The sequence below is a fragment of the Ursus maritimus genome, unplaced genomic scaffold, assembly GCF_017311325.1.
Source record: "Ursus maritimus isolate PB19 unplaced genomic scaffold, ASM1731132v1 scaffold_2, whole genome shotgun sequence".
Lineage (NCBI taxonomy): Eukaryota > Metazoa > Chordata > Mammalia > Carnivora > Ursidae > Ursus > Ursus maritimus.
Genome location: NW_024424452.1, coordinates 44,072,331 through 44,095,888, shown reverse-complemented (window position 1 = coordinate 44,095,888; position 23,558 = coordinate 44,072,331). Strand labels below are relative to the sequence as shown.

General features: G+C 59.0%; 3 protein-coding genes and 1 long non-coding RNA gene across 4 annotated transcripts in view; 1 reads left to right on the top strand and 3 right to left on the bottom strand.

The window, feature by feature from the left end:
- PEA15 (proliferation and apoptosis adaptor protein 15) overlaps positions 1-2,920 on the bottom strand; it is a 9,081-nt gene extending 6,161 nt beyond the window's left edge. The window contains exon 1 of the mRNA XM_040635913.1: positions 2,787-2,920. The gene's annotated coding sequence lies outside the window, so the exon portion shown is untranslated. The remainder of the gene's footprint in view (positions 1-2,786) is intronic.
- A 2,901-nt stretch (positions 2,921-5,821) lies between these two features.
- On the bottom strand, positions 5,822-14,724 carry CASQ1 (calsequestrin 1). Its single transcript, XM_008700700.2, has 11 exons — positions 14,003-14,724; positions 12,250-12,334; positions 11,364-11,464; positions 11,061-11,172; positions 10,647-10,720; positions 10,165-10,295; positions 9,064-9,109; positions 8,587-8,641; positions 8,269-8,369; positions 7,410-7,484; positions 5,822-6,381 (listed from the first exon to the last, which is right to left on the bottom strand). The coding sequence occupies exons 1-11, from the start codon at positions 14,261-14,263 to the stop codon at positions 6,247-6,249; spliced, it is 1,176 nt and encodes a 391-aa protein (XP_008698922.1). The 5' UTR covers positions 14,264-14,724; the 3' UTR covers positions 5,822-6,246.
- On the top strand, positions 9,357-12,555 carry LOC103672047. The gene is made up of 5 exons (XR_571057.2): positions 9,357-9,543; positions 9,701-9,943; positions 11,443-11,486; positions 11,711-11,992; positions 12,405-12,555. It is a non-coding gene; the product is annotated as an uncharacterized LOC103672047 (long non-coding RNA).
- A 2,265-nt stretch (positions 14,725-16,989) lies between the features above and the next one.
- The window catches only part of LOC103672049 (sodium/potassium-transporting ATPase subunit alpha-4), a 30,046-nt gene continuing 23,477 nt past the window's right edge, over positions 16,990-23,558 (bottom strand). Inside the window, exons 19-23 of the mRNA XM_040634481.1 lie at positions 21,426-21,556; positions 21,220-21,321; positions 18,124-18,215; positions 17,785-17,837; positions 16,990-17,040 (exon numbers count right to left, since the gene is read on the bottom strand). Coding sequence (XP_040490415.1) covers positions 16,990-17,040; positions 17,785-17,837; positions 18,124-18,215; positions 21,220-21,321; positions 21,426-21,556 — 429 coding nt within the window. The remainder of the gene's footprint in view (positions 17,041-17,784; positions 17,838-18,123; positions 18,216-21,219; positions 21,322-21,425; positions 21,557-23,558) is intronic.

Here is a 23,558-nt window from a genome sequence, read left to right as displayed (position 1 = left end):
GTGGCTCTCGAGTCTCACTGATCAATCATCGTCCCTGGGGTGGCATGGCTGTAGCGGAGCTTGGCTCCTTCACCCTCCCTGTACCTTTCCTCCCTGAGACTCAGAATTCCTTAGGGCCTCCGGAGGAGTCCCCTCCCATCCTAGCCCAGAAAAGTCTCCCTGATCTCTGGAGCAGTGCGGAGGCTGCCCAGGGAACACCAGGCAGCCTGGGCGGAGGCCATTCTTGGGACAGGATACCAGGGCAGGAACCGGGGACCGGAGCTGAGGCTGCCAGGAAGTCAGTCCCCTTCCCTCCCAGATCATTCTGTGCTCTGCTCACTGCTTCCTCACACCTTCCTTCCTTCCTTCCTCCCTCTCCTTCCAAGCTGGCCCCAGGTGGAGCCCTGACAAAGGTGGAACCAACGGAGGGTGCTGGGGAAGAGGGGCAGGAGGTCAGGATCTCATAGACTGGTCTCTGGGGGTAGGAGCTGGGAGCAAGACAGGTGAGTGGTCCAAGGGCACTGCAGGAGGAAGGAGCAGGCCTGGGGGCCCTGAGACACCTAGCTGAACGGGACAGCCACCTGTGCAGGCCGCGCCACAGACCTGCTGTGCATTCTGACGATATACTTCGGGACCATCCCCTCTCCCCAGCGTTTGCTTCCACGTCCCCAGTCAACTTGCGAAGAAAGCCTGAGGGTTAGGGGCCACTGCCCCCCTCCCTCCCTCCCCTCTGCGGCGGCTACTTGTGGCTGAGGGGAGGGCCATCCCACGCAGGTGCAGGGACCTGGAAGCCCCAGCCCCGGCAGGAGGGGTCATGCTGCCTGGGTTCGGAGGTGGCGCGGTGATCAAGGAGAGGCAGAGGAGTGGGTGGGGAGAGCACAGGGTGCCCATTTTAAATTCTATCTGGGCCGCAAGTTCAAGCAGTCCTCTAGTTCATCCTTAATTATTCCCTTAATATCACACTCAGCTGACTTCCTCTCTTAGCTTCCATTGAGCTTGGGGGGGGGGCAGGGAGTGTCTTCATTCTGTAACAAAGGAAGGGGGCTCTAAAACTCAGCCAGCCTGGAAATGAGGGGAGGCAGGATACCTGGGCCTCAAAACGTTCAGCTCAGTCCAAGAAGCAAGATGGCTTAGCCCTGGGCACAGAGGTGGTGCTAAGCCTTCTGCCCTTAGTGTAAGAGGAGAAAGAGGGACCCAAGGTGGGGGCATCGGGAGATCCCTGGCACTGGGTCAGGCCGGGCAGAGAGCACTGCCTGTTGGTGAGGGGGCCGGCCTGGGGGCTCGCCACTCAGCTGGTGGGGCCTCTCCTACTCCTGTTTGTTTCCTTCTCATCTCTCCCCCTCACCAATCTCCTCCCTCCAATTTCTCTTTCTCCTTTCCCTTCGGTGGGCTTTCATCCTGTCTCACTTGGTGGTTAGTCCTGCATACAGAGGGCTTCTGGGGCATGTGACTCAGTGTCCCCATCTGCACACTCAGGGCTACTGTTAGATTAGGAAGGAGTGAGCTTCCCTGCTGTAAAGGGATCACCACTTCGGTGGGGAGGGGCCTGAGCTGGTCGGTGGTGCGTGAGGGTCTGTATGAAAGGGGGTGGCCTGGCAGGATGGGACTCCGCGGCCCTCTTCATGCATGACAGGACACGCACACAGGATGGGCACAGGTGTCTGGGAAGTGAGGAAGTAGGCAACCAGGGCAGCGGGCAGCCTAGGGCATCTCTGGCGAATTCCCCGACGGAGTGTTTAGCCACAAAGGGAAGAGCAATTAAAGCTAATCACTCGGACAGCCTGGGGGCCAGACTCATTGGGAAACAAAACCCACGTATTCAGCATTTTCCCCAACTCCCCGCGGTCTCACCCCAGCGTGCTTTCACCCTGGCCGCTCTCTGAGCCTGTGTAGCCCAGCCCCCAGCCCTCTTCCCACTCCTCTGACCAGCTCGGTGTTGCTTCCTCCCCTCCCGTCCCCGACTGTGTCCCTGTCCCTCGCACACATTCCCCTCATTCTCTCTCTCGCCGACTTGGGCTCCATCCTTGGCTGACTCATACTCATTCTTTTTCTCCCTCTCCTTTTCTCCCACCCCCTCCTCCGTCCGTCCTTTGGCCACTCTGGGGCGCAGAAACCAGCCACTCCCAGCACCCGAGGCCCTAGGTGGATGCAGCGAGAGAGGCCACCAGCAGCCCCTGACCCCCCCACTCCGCCAGCTTTAGAGCACGGGGCAGGCTCCCTCACTCCGGATCCCGGCTCCCTGTCCTGGAGGGAGAAAAGGATTTCCTCCCCTCTCTCTCCTCGGTTTGCCAGAGGGGCGCCCAGAAGCCCAGCGCTGGGAGAATCTGCCCGGACAATCAGGGTGGCGGCGGGGACAGGGCCCCCACTCAGCTGTCCTGCGGACAGATGTTCCTCCAGGAGGCACATGGAGGCAGTGGGGGAGGGGGATGTGTAGTGCGGGGACGGTTGTGATTTGCTGTGTGCGAAGCGATGTGTGTAAGAGTCACATGGGTGTGTGTCACCGTGTGTGCTGGCGTGTCTCTTGTAGGTGTGTGTGTCCCTGTCAGTTCTGACACGGCGTGTATGAAATTAATCGGGGCTTTTACGCCGGCTCCTTCTCTCCGCCCCCGGCCCCCGGCCCCCGGCCCCGCGCCCGCCGCCGCCGATCCCCGTGCGGGCCCGCGGGCCGCGGCGGGGGGTGGGGGGGCCTGGCCGAGCCGGCCGCGCGGGAAGCGGGCTCCCGCCGAGGCCCCGGGCCGGGCCCCGCACCCCGGTCCGCGGACGCCCCCTCCGGCCCCGGCTCGCCTGCCCCCCGGCCCGCCTCTCACCGCCTCGGGCTGAGCGCTCAGGGCGCGGCTCTCCGGCGTCCCGGTTCCTGGGGCAGCGTCCGGAGCCTCCTCCTCGGCTCCCGCCGCTCCTGCCGCCGCCGCCGCCGCTTCCGCCCGCCGAGCCCGAGCCCGAGCCCCGCGCGCGCCCCGCCCGGCCGGCCGGTGACGTCAGCCCCGGGGGCGGGGCTGCGGGGGGCGGGGCGGGGGGCGGGGGTTCTGGAAGGCTCGCGGGTGGGCTGCGGAGGGCCGCTGCCCGCGTCCCCGGACTGCGGGACCCCGCTCTGGGCTTTCGTGTCTCTCCCAGTGCGACACCCTCCTGCCCCGGCCACCTTTCGGTGACCCCCGCGGCAGGGACCCTGGGGAGCACAGAGGGAGTGAGGGCTCAGGCCTTTGGAGGGCCTTGGGCCTCTGATCCTCTTAGCTGGCAGACTTGTGCTGGGAAAAACCTCTTTCCTCCCCCTCTGGGTCGGGGCACCGGGAGCTAAGGACCGAAGGGCCGCTCGGACTTATGCACATGGGAGGGCGGGGGTGGAGGGAGGGATGCAGGCGGAAAGCAACGCGGGGCCTCCTTCCCTTGACCTGGAGCCCAGATCTCCTCTCTCTCCTCGGGGTGATGCCCGTTGTGTTCCTCTCACCTTTCCCAAATATACCGCCCTCCTGCCTTCCCCCCACCATGATGTAATTCTATTTTCTGGGGAGGAAAAGAGCAGCAGTGAGCTCAGCATGCAAATATAGACATCTTGCAAAGCCGCACTTAGCTCTGTCTCCTCGCTCTGCCTCTCTGCCCAGGCCCAGCATGGCAGCTCTCACTTCCTCTCCACCCCAGGGACTTTCCTCCCCCAGATTCTCAGCCAGACTGAAAGAGGGAAGGAAGAAGTGGGGAAGTATGTGTCTGCACCCCATCTCCCGCCCGACAGCTCTTGCTTCCACTCTGGCAGGGTCTGGCCCTGGGAAGAGGTCCGACCCCCATCCTGTGTGGCTGCCAGGAATGCTCTGGCCTCACCTCAGTTCTGGCCTGGCAGACACCCCGCCAGGAAGCCTCAGGTGAGCCCCTCCCTTCTGGTCTACACTGCACAGAAAGAGGCTCAGGCTCCCCCTGCTTCTCCTTGCTCTGCACCGACCTCTCCCGTCACCACCCACTGGGAGCAAGACCACCTCACACTCTGCTTTTGTATCTGTCTCATTTGCTCTGTGCTGTGGGACCAAAAGCCATGGCACTGGCCCATCTGTGAGACTCGGAGAAACAGAGTGACTTCTGCAGAGTGACAGGTTCAGGTCGTCCCCAGGCAGCAGGCGCAGGGGACCTGGGCTTCCCACCGCTCTGCCCCTTTCTTGGGCAGAGTGTGCCTCTGACTCTCAGTGTCCCCCGGTGAGATGGGGATGCGGGTGCCCATCTGACAGGGTTCTTCGGAGGCTTGGAAATCCTAAGTGTCTAAGGACTGGCACAGGTGGGTGTTGGAAACCTAGGGACGACTGTTTAGTCTGGGGCCTTCTGCCGACTGAGGCTAGACTGTCAGCCTCCTGTTAGCACTGTATGAGCCCTGGGCCTACCCACGTATCGGACCAAGTACGAAATGGTCACAAGTTGGGTGAACACAAGGTTTCTGCTCTATGCTCTTCTGCCTCCTCTGGGAGCACTTCCTGGGTTTGTCTCTGGAGGGTGACACCTGTGTCACCTCAGGTCTCCTGCATCTAGCAGTCCCCTCATCTCTCAGCAGCACCTTCATACCCGACCCATGACAACCGTCCCATCTGTGAGTTCCGGACTCAGTCAGTTCCTTGGCTCTCCCACACGACGACGTCCGACTCCCTGACCTGGGAGCCTGGGCTGTGCTGGGGAGAATGCAGGCCCTTCCTGCCGGGAGCCTTGGCAGCCCAGGTCCGGGGTCGGGGTGGAGGCCCTGATATACAAAACTCTACATGTCCTCTCCATCGCACGGCCACCACTCTGGGCCATGCTCTCCCAACTTCTGATGGCCTCTGACTGTGAGAGACGCCTCCTCCCCCCCCCACCGCCCACCCCGTCGCCACCGCACCTGACATCTCCATCTCCCCTCCCCCCACCCATCCCCCTCATCACTGCCACATTTAAGTTTTCCCCTTCCTCCTGGCTCCCAGGATTAAATTCAAACTCCTCCACACCCCGTGATGCCCCCCATCCTCATGGCCGCCACTTGAGGGTCTCTTCTTGTCCCTCTCATCTCTTCCACACCCCCAATATGACACCGACGTTCTGCCAGTGCTTTCGATGCTCTCCACTGACTGCAATGTTCCTTCCCTGTCTCCTTTGCCCTGTCGAACCCCATTCTTCATTGAAGGCCTAGAAAGTGCTCACTTCTTGAAGCCATCGGAGCCCACTGTGGCCTCTCGCTTCTGACCCTTTCTGTTCATGTGTTCCTTCTGTTAACGGACATTTGTTGGGGGCAGCCTTGTGTGGCACTGGGGGCACAGAGGAGAAGCCTGGGCTCCTGCCTTCGAGGGGCCCGCAGTCCCGTGGGGAAGACAGACGTGCAGCTACGTGCAGTTGGAGGGTAGCCGAGGAGTGCTGGCACGGAGGGGACAGGGTGCAGTGTGACCCCAGAGGTGGGCACTGCCCCAGGCCGCCTCTGGCAAGGCCTCACCAAGAAAGTGTTGTTTGGGTTCAGGCTTGACGGTTCAAAGAAGAGCTGCAGGAAGGGTGCTATCAAGCTGCACATAATCCCCGAATTACTCTTGCTTTGTATTAGGGTTCAGCTGTTTCGTTGCTTGTCTCGACTTCCCAGTGAGGCTGAGCAGCTGGAGAGCAAGGACAGGCCCAGCACTCCCCGTTCTTCCAGAGCCTCCCAGTGGTGCTGGACAAACACACTGTTCGGGGAAAAGCTTGTGGACGGGCAGCAGACAAACAGTCCACTCTTCTCTGGGGTAACTGCCTGGAGGAGCCCCCCATCACAGCACCCGAACAAGGCCCGCACCCCCAGACCCCATCCTCGGGTTGCCTCCCTCTTGCCGTGGGGGTGAGACCTTGTCAGCAGACACTGGCTCATGCTGCCCCAGATCCTTTATTGAGGCCTCTCAATATTTGACCCAAATACAGTAACGAGACATGGCCGAGAGAGAGCCCCAGACACAGGACCGGCCCTTCCTCCTGGCCAGGGATCGGCCTGCCAGAAGGAGGGAGGATTTCAGAGTGTGGGGAAGAGTGTGTGCAGGTGGAGGGACCAGAGGAGAAAAGAATCGCAGGGAAGAGTATACAGAGCATGGAGGAAACAAATCGGAGGAACAGGGCCGTTGAGGGACAGGAGAGAGTCGGCTGAGGAGTGGGTCCTGGCCTCGTCGGGTGAGGGTCAGGGTCTCAGCACTCAGCATATGGCCTCCCTATGGCCAAGGATGACCCAGTGTCCCTGGAGGAGCCCAGGGAGGGACAGGGGGCGGGAGGGAGCACGAGGAGAGCGGGCGGGCTGGGAGACGGCGGCCACAGCAGCTAGTCGTCGTCGTCTTCCTCGTCATCGTCCTCCGTGTTGATCTCCCCCTCCAGGACGTCCTCCAGCCAGTCCTCCAGCTCCTCCGCGGAAGGCAGGTCCTCCTCGTCGTCCATCTCCATCCACACGCTGTCCGCCTGGGACCAGGCACAGACAGGGGACCGAAGCTAAGCCCGGCTCAGGTCTTCAGACCTGTCCTCCTGCTCATGGTGCTCCCTCCGCCCTTCCCTATGTCCTCTGTCCCTTCCCTTCATCTGTCACTGGCCAGGGAAGCTGTCCAGGTGAATGTCTGGGTTGGAGTAGTGACAGGGGAGCAGGGATGGCTGGGTTCGCCTTTGATGGGGAAACACAGGCGGCCAGAGAGTCAAGCCAGCCGCCCTTCAGCTTTTCATAACCTGCTTTTCCAGCACCGTCCGCGGAAGCCTCTAGTCTCGCAAGCCATAAAAACCGACTTGCCTCGTCCAGAACCTGATACTCACTTTCCTACCTTTGACCTTTCGCACTAACTTTTTCATCGGTTTGGAAATGACTCGTCATCAATTGCACGCGTCAGACTCCTACAGGCTGTCCGGTCTCCACTTTAAAAGCCACTCCTTTGAAACCCTTCTCTCATTGTCTCCAGCAGAAGTGGCTTTGATTTCTGTGGCTTCTAGCATTTTATGGGTCTCTTTATGATCGGGTTTATAAGATCTGGCTGTGTTGTTAACAGAATACCTGCCTCCCCAGTCACGCTGAGAACAGTACGAACGCAGACACTGTGGCTTATTCACTTCACCCCCACAAACGTCGCTGGGGCACCTGCCGTGTGTGAATGAGATTTCTGCCCTCAAAGATCTCAGTCTGCGGGAGAGGCAGACACGACACAGAGCTAGCCGTACTGAAGTCCCGTTCACAATGCCAGATGGGCTCTGCGGGTGCCGAGGAGGGGGCCTGACTCCAAACAGGAGATCTGGGGACACTTCTGGAGAAGCGAGGATGTGGACCAGGCCTTGAAGGGTGAGGAGCTGCTTGTGGCGGAGCGTGCTCAGGGCCTCAGTCTCTCCCTCTACCCAGCCGTGAGACGGGCATGTCTGACTCCTGGGGCGGGGGGCAGCGGAGCGGGGAGAGGGGGCTGGGCTGGGAAGTAGAGTGGGGGGCCAGCGGGGCATGCGCGGAGGAAACTCACGTCGGTAACGTTGACCACGCCTATTTGTGGGGCCGACAGGTCAATGTCAAACGTCTTCTCCCAGTAGGGCACCAGCTGTGGAGAGACCGCACACGGTAAGTAACAGCGTCTAGGAGCACGTGAGTCTAGGAGGGGGAGCATGAGGGTCAGCCCAGGGACAGAGAAGGTCACTGTGAACCCACAGTGGATGGGGGATGGGTCCAGCTGTGGGGCCTGAAGGAAAGAGGCAGAGGTAAGCAATTGCAGGTAAAAATCTCAAAGGGAAAGTATCGGGAGGGTCAGCTGAAGACACTGGCCCTTCCTTTCCCAGGAAAACTGAATAGGAACCCGTGTTCTGATCCTGGCTCTGCTACTGCATGACCTTGTGACTTTGGGCAAGTCACTTCTCAGTGACCGTCGGCTTCTGTATCTCTAAGGTCGTCGTCCCTGGTAATCATCAATGCTCCTCACTTCTCTCTTTCAACAACCAGGGCGAGGTGTTGGGGATCCGGCTGGGAACTAAGCTGCCCTCTGTGGCGTGGACTCTCCATGCTCTCAGTCTGTGATTGTGTAGACCCACCTGCAGGGTTCGTGAGCCCACCTGCCCCCCGACACTCTGGTCTTTGTAGAAGGAGCCAGCCCTGGGCACGCGAGCTCCCTGCCGCGTCTCTGCTCTGGCCATCGTGTGTGCTATGCTTCATGTCATTTACTTCCCGTCCTGTCTCCCCTTCTCAGGGTGCCCTCAGTGCCCGCGGTGCCCTGGAGCACCAGATGTCACCTCCCAAGGTCCTCGGGCCGGGAGTTGGGGCAGGAACTCTGACTCTCCTTTCAGAAAGGACCACCGCGTCAGGCCCTGCCGTGGGAGAGCCGTGCCTCTTACCAGGGGGAAGTCGTCCGGGTCGATCCAGATGATGCTGAGATCGGGGTTTTCAGTGTTATCTTGGGCCACCGCCTTGAGCGTCTCCAAGAACTCGAAGCCGTCTGGGAGGGAACATGAGTAAGTGGTGTTAGGTGGGACAGGGAAGAGGCAGCAGGGGTCCCTGGCACTCCCCACCTCCCCCCGTTGCTGGAGTCTCATCCCGGGGTCACTGCACTCCTAGGAATGCCTCCCCTTGATGCCTGTGCTCTCACAAGCATCGCTGTCTCCCCCTCTCACCAGCGTCCCTCCCCCCAGACCAAACCAGCATCCCTCCCTCACCAGGGTCAGCTTCCTCCGCAAAGGCCACGATGTGAATTCCGTCCATGTCGTCCTCCTGTGAGGGGCAGCGGGGCTTAGCTATGCTTCCTGAAGTGAGACAGCCACACACACCCTACATCTTCCCGGAGCCTGAATTTCGTGGAACTCCAGCTTCTGGATCAGGTACGTTCTTGTGACGGTGGCCCTTTCCCAGGTGACACGGACGGCTCGCTTCCCCTTCAGGGCCCCACACCTCCTCTACCCTCCTCTAGCAAACTCTTTAGCCCCAGATCTCCTTCCCTGTCATCTGTATCAGCCTCTGTGTGTCTCCCAAGTCCTGGCACATTCTCCAGAGCAGCAGCCTCCAAACTTTGCTGCTGCGTGGTCTTTCCTACGAGCCAGGCACGGAGCGCAGCAGGGCGGGAAGTTTCCAGGACTTGCGTCTTCAGCCACCCACGCCCCCCCGGGCACCCGGCCCCGTCCGGCGGGGACACTCACCCACGTCTCATACATACTCTCGGGCTTCAGCTTCCTCAGGGTGGACCTGGAAGAGACAGTCACGACTCAGTGGGTGAGAAGGATGCCCCCCCAGAGAGTTCTGGGTCAAGCCTAGGGCACAGACAGCTTGTAGGCCAGAGCAGAGCCATCTGGCAAAGTCTAAGCTCTGGGCTCCAGGCCCAGGTCACCGCCTGGTTACAGCAGGTGGGAGGGCAGCGGGTGGGCCCGTGGCCTGGAAGAGAGTCTTTGGAGAAAGGTAAGAACGTGATAGCTGGGCATTCCCTCATTCTTTGGGTACAACAGAGTCTGAGAAGTTCTAGGCACTGTGATGTGCCGTGTAGGTACTGTGAAGAGAAGCAGACTGGCCCTCCCCGACAAAGGGGACCGTGATCCAGCGGGAGAGAGTGAGGCTGGTGGCGGCTCCACGGACACGAGGGGACGCTCCCGGCTGTGGCGTGCCTCGAAGGAAGAGAATCGTGTGTGAGTGCGGGCAGGGTCTCTCCGGCTCAGCACTACTGACGTTCGTTCGGGGCTGGAGAATTCTCTGTTGTGGGGGGGCCGTCCTGTGTGCCCTGTGGGATGTTAGCAGTGTCCCTGCTTCTCCCCACCGAACACCGGTATCTGTCTCCTCAACCAGAAACACTGGATGTCTCCTGGAGGGCAAGACCCTCCCGCACCTGGCCTGTCCCTCCACCCAGGTTGAGACTCAGTGGTGGCCAGATCTGGGTCAGGATCCCGTTCTGACACTTCCTACCGGTGGGATCTCGTTTCCTGAGGTTGTTGAAAGGATTAAAAACAATAATGCGGATGGAAAGCACCTCGGCGTTCCTGGCGGACCACCGGCGGTCAGCGCTCGTCACTGCCAACCTCGCAGCCACCTGTACGTGCATATGAGGGAGGCGTGCATGGGGCTCCAGGCTAAATGGGGTGCGAAACCCTGCAGAACCCGGCCGGCGTGTGAGGGAGCAGTCGTACCCAGAAGGGCATTCATCTCCTGGCCAGACCAGCTTCCTGGTGGGCTGAGGTCCCCTGGCCCCTCTCGGTCATGGGCATTTGGGCCCGAGGAGGCGTCCCCCGGCTCAGGGTTTCCCCGGTGCCCACCTCCTGTGCTCCTCCACGAAGCTGACAATCTCCTCTTTGCTGTTGGGCTTGTCCGGGATGGTCACCGGCTCGTCCGTGAAGGCCTCGTAGAAATCAATCTCGTTGAGCTTCAGGGTTAGCTTCTTTGCCACCTTTGGGGGAGAGGGCAGGGGGAGTGGAGTGGGGGATGCGGGTCATGGGGAGAGGCCGTGGTACGGGGAGCAGATCTTAGCAAGGGAATCAGACAACCTGGGCCCTTGTCACTGCCGCTGTGACAATGGACAAGTGCCTTCACTTCCCTGGGCTTTGGTTGAACCCGAGAGGTGGGTTAAAGGATCTAAAAGCTTTGGGGCAAGAGGGAGAGGCCTGAGGTGGCAGTGGGGATGGGGGTGGGGAGTGTCATGTGTAGCAAGGGACCAGGTCCCCCAGAGATTCTGGGAGAGGGGTCCGGAGGGCAGCTGCAGGGAGCAAGGGGGACCCCACATGGCCACAGGTGGGAGAACCTTGCTGTCGAAGGTGGCGAAGAAGGGGATGTAGGGGTGAAACTCCTCCGCCGCGTCCTCGAAGGCCTTGTAATCTGAGGGAGTAACGCGGAGTCAGTCTCTGGGGGCGCCAGGGTCTGCCAGGGAGCCATGGCCCCTCTGTCTTTCCCCAAGTCTACTTTGGCCAGAGGGGTTCCTTCTGAGACCCACCCCCTAGTCCTCTGAGAGCAGCAGAACTCTAGTGGGGGAAGTTAGGGTGCTGGGAGTCCCCGTCTGGGAGCCCCAAGGGCAGAGAGGTCAGAGCAGCCAGGGAGCTGCCCATGCCACGGGGTCGGTTGTAGAGACGCGGAGACAGTGGGTGGAGTGGGGGTAGGGTTAGGGAGACGGGTAAAACGGGAGTCCAAGGAGAGACAGGGGCATCTGGGGGTTACCCACGCTCTGAATCTTTGTTCTTGAAGTAGCCGATGAGTTTGATCTCATCCTCGATGTTCTCGAATGCCTGCAGCTCGCGGTCGCCTTCAATCAGTTCCACAGGGTCCTCTAGGACCTGGAGGACAGCGAGTTCTCTCCTCACTGGAGGGAGCAGGCAGGGGGACGAGGGAGGCAGGGCTGGGAGGGAGGAAGGCGCTGTCTGCTGCCTGTGCGTGCGTGCATGTGTGTGCGTGTGCAAGGCTGCACTTGGCTGGGGACGGGTGTGAAGTCTTCAAGCAAGGCCGGTAGGTCCAGGAGAACCCTCACATCGAGTAGAAACTCCACCAGGGTGTCCGCAGAAAGCTCGCCGTCATACTCAATGACTTCATCTCCCTTGAACACATAGATGCTGTCCTCTTCCGTGAGTCCTAGGGAGCGAGTGAGCTGGAGGTGAGCCCCTGGACCCCACATCCTCCCCCTCTCCCTTGCCCCCACCCTGCTCGTCTCACTTCAGGCCCCTGCAGCCCTGGGGACTGTGTCTGTGGGTCTAGCCCAGGCAGCTGGCGGGGCCAGGGGCTCTCCAGGAGAAGGGGGGCTCAGCGGGGGTGTCGGGGGACATGGGGAGATGTAGACTCTAGCAGATGTCTCCCTTTCTCTGCTCGCCCTAACTACAGACGGACATTCCTTTACCTCCTCTGAGGACTCCAGTCGCTCACCCCCGGGCCAGCCCTGTAACCCGCTGCTATTACTGACCAGATGACTTCAGAACTGACTGCCCTCCCAGCCACATCCGGAGTCCAGCTCAGGCCTGTGCTGCTCCCTGGCGGCTGGCGCCATCCCTCCCCCCCCCCCAACCAGGCTCTGGACCGAGGGGCTGGGAGACAACTTCTCAGGCCTCCCCAGCCCCGCCTGTGCTCCCTGACTGCCTCCTTCCAGCACCTAGTCCTGGTTTGTAGGTAAGTGTGAGGAAGGCCACCCCACCTCTTTCTGGGATTTAAGCCTGGGTCTCTATGAGGAGGGAGGAAATGCGGGACCCCCCGCCAGGCCCCTCCTGATGTCAGTCTTTTCTCACCTCTGCCAGACGAGGCACCTTGGGGCCCTTGGCCTGTACAAGGGCTGCCCTCCAAATTCCTGGCCTGGGCCTCCCCCATCCCCCATGCCCACCCCCCTACCCCTGGCGTCCCCGGGCCCCCACGACCCCCACCCCCCTCACCTAGTTTCTTGGCTACAGCTGCGTCCTTCTCAGAGTCCACCAGCCCGAAGCCAACGCCCTTGTCTTCGAGGACTTGGGCCGCTAACTGGAAGGAGCATAGGGTTAAAATCAGCTAGGGGATTCTTAGTCACCCGTGCCCATCTCACGCTTCCCAGGGGCGTCATTTGGGATGGAGGGAAGATAAGAGCTGCCCTTCGCACCGCGCAAGGCTGCCGGGTAGCTCTGTTCCCTGCAAGCCCACCCTTTGGTCTGCGGTTGGGTTTCGGGCCCTGGACACGTGGGCTCCCTCACACCGAGCTTCTGCCGTTGCTTGGTAAGGCCGGCGCGGGCTACTTTCCCGGTTCTGAGGGATGAGGGGGAGTCTGGCTTCAGAGTAACTGAGGCCCTTCCTGTTCCGGGGTTGAGCCCTGCCCGCCATCCTCATTAAAGGCCGTGCTCAGTGTGGGATGACATTAGAAGTCCCTGGGGTTCTTCCGAGGGACCCCCACTGGGGCATTTGGAGGGCAGGAAGGTGTGGGTGGGGGGTGCGGTCATGTCACTGAGCAGTGGCGGAAGCCAGAGCGCTGAGAGTAGATGTCGCGGTGGCCCCCACCTGTCACTGTCAGAGGCAGAAACTCCAGCAGGCATGAGAGGGGACATGGCAGGGCTCTCTTCACTGAGGCCGAACTGCCCCTGTGGACCCAGCCCTTCCTTGCTCAGGCTGTGGACGGCCACCGCCGTACGTCCCTGCCCCCTCGAGCCTCCCTGCTGGACTCGGCCCGGGGCTCTCCGCCTGCAGACGCAGGCGCCGGGATTCTCGGGAGCACAGGGAGGCTGTTGGCAGGTGGATGGGCAGAGATGCTGAGTACTCAGGATAAAAATACTCAGAGCGCTCGTCAGATGGCGGGTTCCAGCATGGCAGGGACACACAGAAACAAGAGCCCGTGGTCCTGCCTGCGGGCAGGCTGGGGCCTGGCTGTCCTGCCGGGCTGGGGAACGGGCTGCAGAAGCTTGGCATGGGACACGACCATGTCCTGGCTGCTAGAGACTGTGTGGGATCGCATCTCCTAGTCACCCCCAAACACAGGCCTTCTCTCTTTGTAAGTCTGCTTGGGGGCGAGGAGAACCTTCCCACAGAGAGAAGCTGGGGAAGGCATTCTGAAGCCTCCTCCGATCGCAAGAATATTGCAGTCAGGGCATCCAGCCTGACCCAGTAGGGGCAGATGGAGAATTAGGGAGAGAGGGACTGAGGCCAGTGGGCGCCACGGCGGTCTCTGTTAACCTCCGGGGGGAAGCAGATGGCCATGCCAGTAAGAGGTCGGTGGCACTTACGGGGCATACCGTTTGGACGGGCTTGGGGCGCAGGCCCTGCAGTGTGTGGACAGAGGGCCAGAGGGGCATGTTCCAGCTCAGAGAGTAGATGGGGGTGCCGTGCGCTGCCATGCAGCCCCTCCCCCCTCCTCCTAAGTTCGTCCCTTTTCCTTTTTGTGCTCCCCTTCCAAGGACACCTCCGTCGTGGCCAAGCCTAGCACCAGCAGCCTCCTGGGGCCTGGAGGAGGGGTCTCCCTGCAGCCCCTCCCCTCTACACGTGCCTACCTGAGCTGGGACTTTTGGGTTCCAAGTCACTTTCTCGTGGGGCTGAGGCCACAAGCCACGAGTCTGCGGCAGCACTGCCCCGAGCCCCGAGCCCCCTCCAAGCCTGCACACGGCTGCAGGCCAGGGGTTTCCGGGAGAGGCCGCTGTGCTGGGCAGGCCGGCAGAGCCCACCACTCACCTCCAGGGTCAGCTCTTCCATCTCGAACTGTCTTTGTGAGGCCTTGTCGTCCTCGGGGGGCTCGTGGTAGAGCAGCGCCAGGACCTCGAACTTCTTGAACACGTTCTTGTAGTTCTTCGCGTTGACATTGACCACACGGTCCACCCCGTCGTACTGAGGGAATTCCAGTCCGTCCTCCCCCTGCACCCCCAGCTTGGGTGTGCCTAGCACGAGCAGTAACAGCAGTGCGGGCCGCAGGCCGGGCCCAGCGCTGGCCCCCATCCTGTCTGCGGTGCGCGTGCAGGGAGCAGGGTCAGGGGCGGCTCTCCGGGTCCGGAAGAGGGTGGCTGGGGTCGGACGGGGTCCCGGGTCCTGAATCTTGAGTGAGGGGCTCACCGTGGGGGTGGGGTGGGGAACGGCCAAGAGCGGTGGACAGAGGACACTGCTGGGTCCTGGACAAAGTGCCGACAGAGCCAAGAGTGAAAGGGTCAGGAGGAGGGATAGGAGCAGGGGGCGGGGAGGGAACCGGAGCCGTCCCTGAAACTGGCACCGCTGGGCCCCCACAGGGCTCCATCTAAATATGTCTCTGGGATTGGCAGGAGAGGGGATAACCTTCTGAGGCCAGGACAGCTCCAGGAGGGCCGAGACCCCCCCTCCTCCTCCATCTCGCCCTGGGCTCCCAGAGCCCCTCCCCCGCCACCTTCCCCGACGGCCAGGGCTCCTCAGCACGGTCCCCACGCCGGCCTGAAAAGCTCATCGCCATATTAAGAAAGGAAAAAGCCTGAGCTAAAAATAAGACCAGATGAGTCGGAGGTAAATGAGCTGGGCTGGGGGAGGGGAGGCGTGGGGTCATGAGGGAGAGTCCAGGGAGGGCAAGGGTACCCAGACCCAGGGAAATGGGGGTGGAGAGGAGGGATATTGGGTCAGAGATTAAATTCGTATGACAGGACAAAGGGGGCACAGAGGCCAGATTGCCTCTCGTCCTAAAACCTGGGACTGTCCTCTGGACGCAGTCTGTTTCCTCAATCGTGAGGAGGAGAGGGTGGTGAAAAGCACCCGCGCTGCAGGAAGAGACCCCCTGCACTTCCCTTTCAAGAACCAGGATCAAGGATGAGGTCATTCTCTGAATAAAAGATGCAGCCTTGTCCAGGACGGGCGACCTGGCTAGGCCCCAGCCACTTTCCTGTGCTTCACTCAACACCCGAAGTCGGGACGCCGGGGAAGGACGGGCGTGGGGAAAGAAGAGCTGGCCCACATCCACCCTGCAGAAATGTGACTTGGGTTTGTCTCCACGGGCCGTGCAGAAGGGGAAAATCCTGCAGCTGCTGCCTCCTGCTTGTGCTCGGCACTCCGATCCAGGGGGATTCGCTTCTCTAGGGCACGGTGGGGGGAAGGGCTCCCCGGCTTGATGCTTGTAAGGAGGGAGGGGATCAGGTGGAAAGGCCAGGGGAGAAGCTGACTGGGGGAAACCTGACGAGGTGGGCCCTGCAGCAGAGTGTGTGTGGGGGGGGTGTTGACTCGTTCTGCACGTGAGGGCCCAGCGGGAGTGGGGGGAGGGGCTCTAACTTCCCAAGCCCCGACCCAAGGGCTGTGGATGAGTTCAGCTCTGGGTTCCTAGGATGGAAGGACCCTCTTCATGGCCCTCCAGGGCTCTTACCAGGCACAGGTAAACTGAGGCACAAGGGAGCCCATGGGAGAGGCTAGATCAGAGCCCTCCATCCTCACCCTGAGCTATCTCTGATTTTGGAGAGACAGGGTTTATTTTGCACCCAGGCAGGGGCATGAAATTATGTTAGAGGAATAACTTTTCCTGTGGGATGGACCTTGCACCGCAAAGCAAGGAAGGCCACGGAAAATCTCAAGAATGTGGCAGGAGGGGGTCCAAGAGAGACAGCTGTCACTGGAGCAAGAGAGGCCAGAGCTAACCTGAGCAGGGCCGGTTGGAGCGTCCTCGGAATCCATCTCCTGGTCTCACAGGAGAGCCCCTGAGCTGGNNNTCACCTGGGCCCCCAAGTCCCACCCAGCCCACCCCAGCAGCTGCACCTCCCCCCATTCCCCACCCCGCTCTCCCTGCTGCTTTGCTCCCACTTTCTACGCTGTCCCTTCCCTCTGGGCCCCTGCCTTTGGGCCCTTGGACTTAATAGGCCTCAGCAGCCGGTATCAAATGACCCTGAGTTGGGGCCTCTGTATTTTTAACCCACCCGAAGCTCCTGCTACTGAAACCCGAGGAGTTGGCCCCTCGGTTCTCCCCATCCCCACTCACTCCCCACGCCCTGGCCCCTCCATCTTCCAGTCCTGGTTCAGCCTTGTCAGCAGCAGGGGAAGGACCCCAGACCGATATAGCCCTGTCCCTAGGGGACCTGCTGTTGGAGGAGGGAGGGTGACAGGTGGGAGAGACCTCGGGAGGAGCCTGATACAGGGGCCGAGGGGCTGGCTACACCTTACAATGGCCTTCTCTTTGCCAGCCCAGGACCCCTCATCCTCCAGACCCATCTGCGGACCCTCTCCCCACACGACACTATTGTTCTGGTTTCTGTTTTGTCATTGTGTCTTTTCGCCGGCCGGCCCTCATCGTGGGCCTGGGCTGTAAGCGGTTAAGGGCGTGAAGGGCTGGGCTCAGGCAGACCTTGGCGTCTGTCCTCATGGGGCACCCGGGTGGGGGCTGAGCGTCTGCTTGTTGTGTGAGGGACTGGACGGTGTGCACAGGGCGCTCGTCCCACGGCCGGGCACACCGCGCTGTCACTTAACACATACGCTTTGTGTCTGGTGACAGTCTGTGATTTCCAACACATTTCCTCAGCATTTCCCTCGGCCCTGCCAGCTCTGGGTTAAGCCCCCAAGGAGGTGTGACCCTGACATGACCTCCAGGGCAAAGTGGACCCGTAGCAAAGCAACAGCCAGCATGTGGGTGAAGAGGAAGTGGGGCCCCGCCTGTGAGGTGCCTGCGGGGCCCGGGCCCAGGCCGCCTCCCCCACCTGAGGTAGAAGCAAGGAGCCAGGCCCAGCTTCTCAGGCTGCGGAGACCAGACCTTCGGGAATGGCTGTCACCCTGTGCAGAGCCTGGGAGCGAAAGGGCAGGGCACGTCCCCTAAAGTCAAGACTACGGGATCCAGAATGATGGGATGGGGTCAAGATACTTGACGGCAGGTGCAGACCACAGGGACCAGCAGCCCTTCCCCAGGGCAGGCTTCGCCCCGCATTCGCCACTCACTGTGGGACGCTTCCCAAGTCCTGTCTGGACGTCGGGCTCTTCATTGATGAAATAAGGTCTTTTCTAGCACTAAAGTTCCTTGATGAGTCCGTCTGCCTGCGTGGACGGGGTGGGATGGCCCCCTCTCCAGGCTGGGGCTCCACTGCCTCTCCCTCACCTTATCTCACCTGTGCCCCTGCGCTTGTCCTGTCCTAGCCATCCCTCAGGTCTTCAGACTTTATGGGGGCTAGCCCTCAAGGGGGGTACGGATGCTTGGTTCCGAGCCCCTCCCAGCCCCGACTCTGAAAGTCAAGGTCCCTGAAAGACTGCCCCGCTCCCCTGGAGATCTCGAAGACACCGTGACAGTAAGCCCCTCTTTCCAGAAACCAGATGGACACATCCAGCCAAGTGAGGGTCATTGCAAACATTTACTCTCTAGATGGGCTACTGATTCAACAGGACAGCGCCTCTCCCACTGGGCCCCAGCGGGACACAGGCTGTGCTCGCCCTCCACCCCCCAGTGCCCTCAGTCCAGCCCCAGGATTGCCTGTCTCTCTCATCCTGGGTAATTCATCCCTGCATCTCTGCCCCGACTCGTGCTCTCTCAGATGCACCAAGCTCATAACCCCAACGCCCCCCCCCNNGAACGTCTCTCTCTCCAGCCAGCCTGTGGATGAGAGGGGACCAGAGTGAACTGGGGAAGGTGGAGGGGAGGCCTCTAGGGAAGGGAGGCAGGAGGGGAGGGAGGATGAGGTAGGAGGCCGGCAGTAGAACTCAGGACACTGCAGACTGGAAGGAGCAGGGAGGTGGACGCTGGGAGTCAGGTCCCTTCTGGCAGCACATTCGGGCAGCGGGCTGGGGAGAGAGGGACCTGGCCCCCCGGGAACCAGGCAGGATGGGACAGCCATTCAGGAGGCTGGTGACCCCTCAGAGCAGGGCATGGGAAGCCTCACCGCCAGGATGACGTCGGATGATGAGTTTTCTGACTTCATCATAGATAAAGATAAGAGCGCTGTAGGGAGTGGCACAGAACCACCAGAGTAGCCTGTGGAGAGCAAGCGTGGGTCAGTGGGGCCGGGATAGAGGAGCCAGAGGAGGGCAGCTGCAGAGAAGAGAGCGCAGAACCGAGCGTCTCGTCATCGCGTGCAGGGTTGAGCCCTAGCTCTGGGGCGGCAGAGCCGGGTGGGGGAGGGAGGAGACAGAAACGTAAGAAGCCAGGGATAACAACACGTGATAAATGCCATGTTAGAGGTACACGTGGTGTTCCTGGATTCTGCAGAGTCCTTCAGGGAGACCCCTGTTGCCATGCAGGTCTCCTGGGCCTTGCACCCCCAAAGGGGAGGTGGTCTGCACAGGACCGGTCTACTTGAGACTACACCTGCGGGATAGTTCACCAAGGAATGGATATACTTGTCCATGTTGCAAACAGGGGGAACGTTTTTCTTCCAGAACCTCTTCTGTCATTAGAGGCCAGGGTGAGAGAGACTGGGGAGGAGTCAAATCACAACCACGTTTGTTCCCTTGGGTGACAGGGAGGTGGCCTAGACCAGAGCCGTCCCAGGGCAATACACTGCGAGCCGCCTGGGAGGCTTAATGTTTTCCAGGAGCTGCATTAAAATAAGTAAAAAGAAACGGGGGCAATTAATTATAATAATAGGTTTTTATTTAAGCCAGTATATCCAAAGTATCATCATTTCAACATGGAACCAATGTAAACATTATTAAGGAGATATTTTACATGCTTCTTTTTACCCTAAGTCTTTGAGATCCAGGGAGAACTTCATGCTGACCGCACATCGCACGTCAGACACTCAATTTTCAAAGTGTCAAGGAAAATGTAGTCCAACCCAAACAGGAAAGTTGTATTTAGTCGAATAATATCGGACACTGCTTGAGTTTCTAACTCATTAACTAGATAAAATTTCAAATTCAGTTTCTCAGTCTCACTAGCCATATTTCAAGAGCTCAATAGCGACTGACCGAAGGGGGTGATGTGGGAAATAAAGGCCAAAGAAAAATTAAATTTCCATACTGCCTTTAGCCCATTGGCAAGTCCTTGAAACGGGCAGAGTGACATTCCTCTAGGGACTCACCTGCTTTGATGTGGACACCTTGCTAAGGGCAAAAGGCAATCTTAACCTGACTCCCAGGACCCTGTAAGCCTACTTTAACATACAGAAATTCCTTTGGAAACTTCCTTTATCTCTACCCCCCCCCCCAAGACACGTATTGGCAATCCTCCCCCAAGCATATGGCCCACCGATGTACATCTGAAGGACCTCAGGACTAAGGTTTTATTAAACGGTAATAAATGACCTTTTCCTAACAATAGCTCGCCCCCTCAGGGTCCTGGAGACCTTGCTTCCAAATTCCTTAGAGACTGAGGATGCTTCCCTAACCCCCTCCCAACTTGAAAGTATATAATCAGCCCCAGTGCAGCTCTTTCTGCCCACAGGTCCTGTCCCTGAGCTTTAATAAAACCACCTTTCAGCACCAAAGACATCTCAAGAATTGCTTCTTGGCTGTTGACTTTGAGCCCTCATGGCTTTCCTACATCAGATGGCGGCTGCCATATTGGCCAGCGTGGGCCTCGGCCTTGGCTCATCCCACACGCACACAAACAGTTCCATGCACACAGCCACAGACTCACTCAACAGCAATCGCCGTGTGTCGCTCTGTGTCCGTGCAGGTCATGAGGGAATAAAGCTGATGACACGATGGCCTCTGATCTCAAGGAGCTCAGGGGATCAGGGACGCGAAGATAGAAAAACAACGTGAACACGGTGTTGGGGGATGTGGGGGATGGTCAGGGTCCATACGGACGGTTGGGGAGCACGGTTAATGCTTCACTGCATCACTGTGACGTGTATGTCGACGCTGAGAGCAGCAGGGAGCCGGCTACTACGAACAAACTCCCGCCGTGACCCATGCAGCCGCGCTCGGCACAGCGTACACACGTCCGCACGTAATTCTCCCAGCGATCCGCCCGGGGGGTGTGTCCCCGCCGGCCCAGCTGTGGGCTCAGCCTGGTCACACACCGTCCAGAATAATACTCTGGAGACTTGAAATGCAAACCTGGGCTTGTCAGTATCTAAGGGCAGTGCCAGTGTCTGTTGTTAAACATTCATTGAGCACCTACAGTATACAATGCATTGTGTAAAACGCTCCAAGGGACAGAAAGGTGAGCGAGGTGTGTGAATTTGTCGCGGACGAGCTGGAAAGACACACTCCTGTTCATGAATAGACCCCCTCCGAGGGTGGGGCGATGGGAGGGGGGTGACATGGCAGTTTTGCTTTTTTCCCTGTAAAATTTTCTTTTTTTTAAAAAAGATTTATTTATTTTAGAGAGAGAGAGAGACAGTGCTTGTGCTTATGCAAACAGGGGCAGGGGGGGTAGAGGGAGAGAGAGGGGAAGCAGACTCCCTGCTGAGCACGGAGCCCCAAGGGGCTTGATCTCAAGGCTCATGAGCTGAGCCAAACCAAGAGTCAGACATTCAACAGACGGAGCCACCCAGGAGCTCCTCCTTGTAAATTTTTTCACGACAGGGATATACTAATGTAAAAAATAATACAAACCGAAAAAACAAAAACATGGGCCTGTTTTGAACAAAACAAGGTACCAGACAGTAAGAATTTCAGTGTGCCCACTCCCACATGCACATCGAGCGTGTTTGCCTAAGTACAACAGAATTAGGCCTGCGTAGATTAGGCTGTTTTTATGTTTACTTCCGCTCCAAGCAGTTTGTATCCTGCACAGCTATGCCGCACGTCACCATAAAAAAGATGCCCCTGTGTCGAGAGCGGGTACGTCTGCTAAGTTTGCCTGTCTCGCCGGGTGCCGTCATTTGGCACAGGCCCCAGTCCCTTCCTAAATAAGATGTGTTTGTGGGAGCACCGACGGTTCTCCTTATATCACTGAGGGTAGCCCCGTCCATGCAGGTAGCCCCAAGCTCGTGGCTTCCCTGTTCAGACACGCGGCTTCCTCTCCCAGGCTCCCCCTACGCTGGAGATCCCCCCCCCCGCCAGCCTGCGTCCCTTGCTTTACTCACTTGAGTGGGTACATCCGCAGGGCCAGGTCCATGCCTGGAGCGTAGGACAGAAAAGCAGCCAGGAAGGTCTCCTCCATGATTCCAAATATTAGGATCTTGTTACTGGGAAGAAATGTTGAAGGGTGTGCTGGAGAAAGGGACGGAGAGGTAGGGGAGCCGGTGCCCCGTGTACGGACGTGAGGGTGGCGGGGCCGGGGGTTGCTCACTTCATGCCCTGTTGGAAGACTGAGTTGCGTCGGGTCTTGCAGATGATGAGGTCGGCCCACTGCACGACCACGATGCTGATGAAGAAGGCCGTGTGGCAGGTGAACTCCACCACCTTCCGCTGCTCATAGGTCTACAGGAGAGGGGAGGACAGAGAGGAGACGGACCACGTCAGAAGGGATCCGGACCTACTTCATATGCTTCTTCCCTCTCCTGCCGTCCTGGACCCCAAGGCCAAGTTAGGTCTTAGGCCCCACATTTCCCACCATCTTGTCTCAGCGCTTTCCGTGTTGGGTTGTGGGCTGTTTACACGCTTTCTTGACCCACTGAGAGCAACTCAAGGGCGAGCACCTGTCTCATTGACCTTGGCGCCGCCCTCCCATGCTTAGTTTGGGGGATGGCAGGTGTACGGCTCTGAAGCATTCAGCAGGTGAACAAGAAGGGTGCTGTGAGGGGGAAGGCAGACCCGGAGAGCAGAGTCAGAGGAAAGAGCTCCAAGACGGACGTGGGGCAGGAGGGCATCCTGCCGCAGAGAAGGGAATGCCCGAGGGGGTGGCCCCGGAGAGGAGCACTCATTCACCCACTGGGGCTGCCTTGCATCCGTATTATACACATAAGGAACCTAAGTCTAGTGGGGAAGGTAAGTAGGCTGGCCAGCCAGCATCATAGTAGGTCCCGAGAGGTCGCTGAGGACTGTGGGAACGAGGAAGTGGTGCATCTCCATTGGACCAGAGAAAAAGGCCACGTTTCAAAGACAAAAACAGCAAGGTTCTAACTAACTGGTAGATCCAATAAAGAATTTGAGAATGGAGGACTGAGTGACAACAAGATACTACATATCGAGCCTCATGGGCTCTGGCACTTGGAGGGAAAGATAGCGCCTTCAGTGATTGGAACAAAAAGGCTGGAATTTGATGAGCCCCCGCTGTGCCGGGAGCAAGTCCCGTGGGCCCACTTGTGATGTCAGATCGCCCCCACCACTGCCACCGTCCTGCATGCGGTCAGCCACCAGCACGCCAGCACTCCATGGCTGCTGGCAGATTTTAGCTCTGATGCCCTAACACCACTCCTGTCCTGGATTCTGGGGGTTCAAATGTCCATGTGGATGATCCTTCCACCACCATGGCCTCAGCGTCCCTCGGTCTCCCTCTCCAGCAGTGTGGCCCTCCACTCCCCACCGGGGCTGCTGGCACCCATGTCACACTCCGGATCTGTTCTTGCCAATAGTTAGTTTCTCTGTGATTTCTGTTTCAAGCATCTCCTCCTCTCTGACCACCACTTCGATCTCTCCATCCCGCCCATTCAATTCCAACACTTCCCGGACTCCACTCGGACTTAAGTTCCATTGACCCTGTAGGTTACATATTTAGTTATTATCTGTCTCCCCTCCCACCCCCTGCCCCTAACTAGAATATAAACTCCACAAGAGCAATAACTTGACCATTATTTGTTTACTACCATACCCCCAGGGCCAGAAGAGTATCTGGTACCTAGAAGATGCTTCGTGAATGAATGAGTGGGGATCAGTGGAATTAATGGTGAGAGGTATTTAGAAGATAAGGAGCTCTCCTTGCTTCTAGCAGTCTGTGGAGTCCTTCCGGGGGTGGGGGGTGGCTCTGTATGCCATTATCTGAAGATTATGGCCATGGACGAGGCATAGACCTGGCCTTTATGAGCTTTATTCCTCAGGGCAATTGTTCTCAGCCCATTCTGCAATACCTCAAGGTGTCTTTGATGTAATTTGGTGTTACTTCAAATTAATGTTAATTACCTTTAATTTATTACAAATAAATATATGTTAAGCCGCATCTTGGCAGCGGGGAGATGGTATCAAGATACAAAACTAACAAAGGCTGGAGTTGAGGATCGAGGAGATGCTGACGGTGTAATGACTTTGGGCATCATCGGACTCTGGAGCAATGGTGGTGGCTGGGAACATTGACCTCTGATGGCCCCATGGGGTTCGGCTAGGGAAAGCCAAGTGTGTACAAGGGGCACCTTTCCCACAACCAGGATTCTAATATACTTTTGAGAAACCTACAGTTAGCTTGGTGTGGAGGCATCATGGTGAAGGAGGATGGCGTCGGGCAGGAACCAGTGCGGAGCTCCTGCAAAGCCCTTCTGGGGATGCCCCA

Excerpts from the sequence above, each read along its gene's own strand:
- CASQ1 (XM_008700700.2), bottom strand. The coding sequence starts at position 14,263 with ATGGGGGCCAGCGCTGGGCCCGGCCTGCGGCCCGCACTGCTGTTACTG. Across the intron at positions 10,721-11,060 it reads CAAGAACAAAGATTCAGAGC|ATTACAAGGCCTTCGAGGAC; the intron begins GTGGGTAACCCC and ends TTACTCCCTCAG. Across the intron at positions 6,382-7,409 it reads GCGTGGTCAACGTTACCGAC|GCGGACAGCGTGTGGATGGA; the intron begins GTGAGTTTCCTC and ends GCCTGGTCCCAG.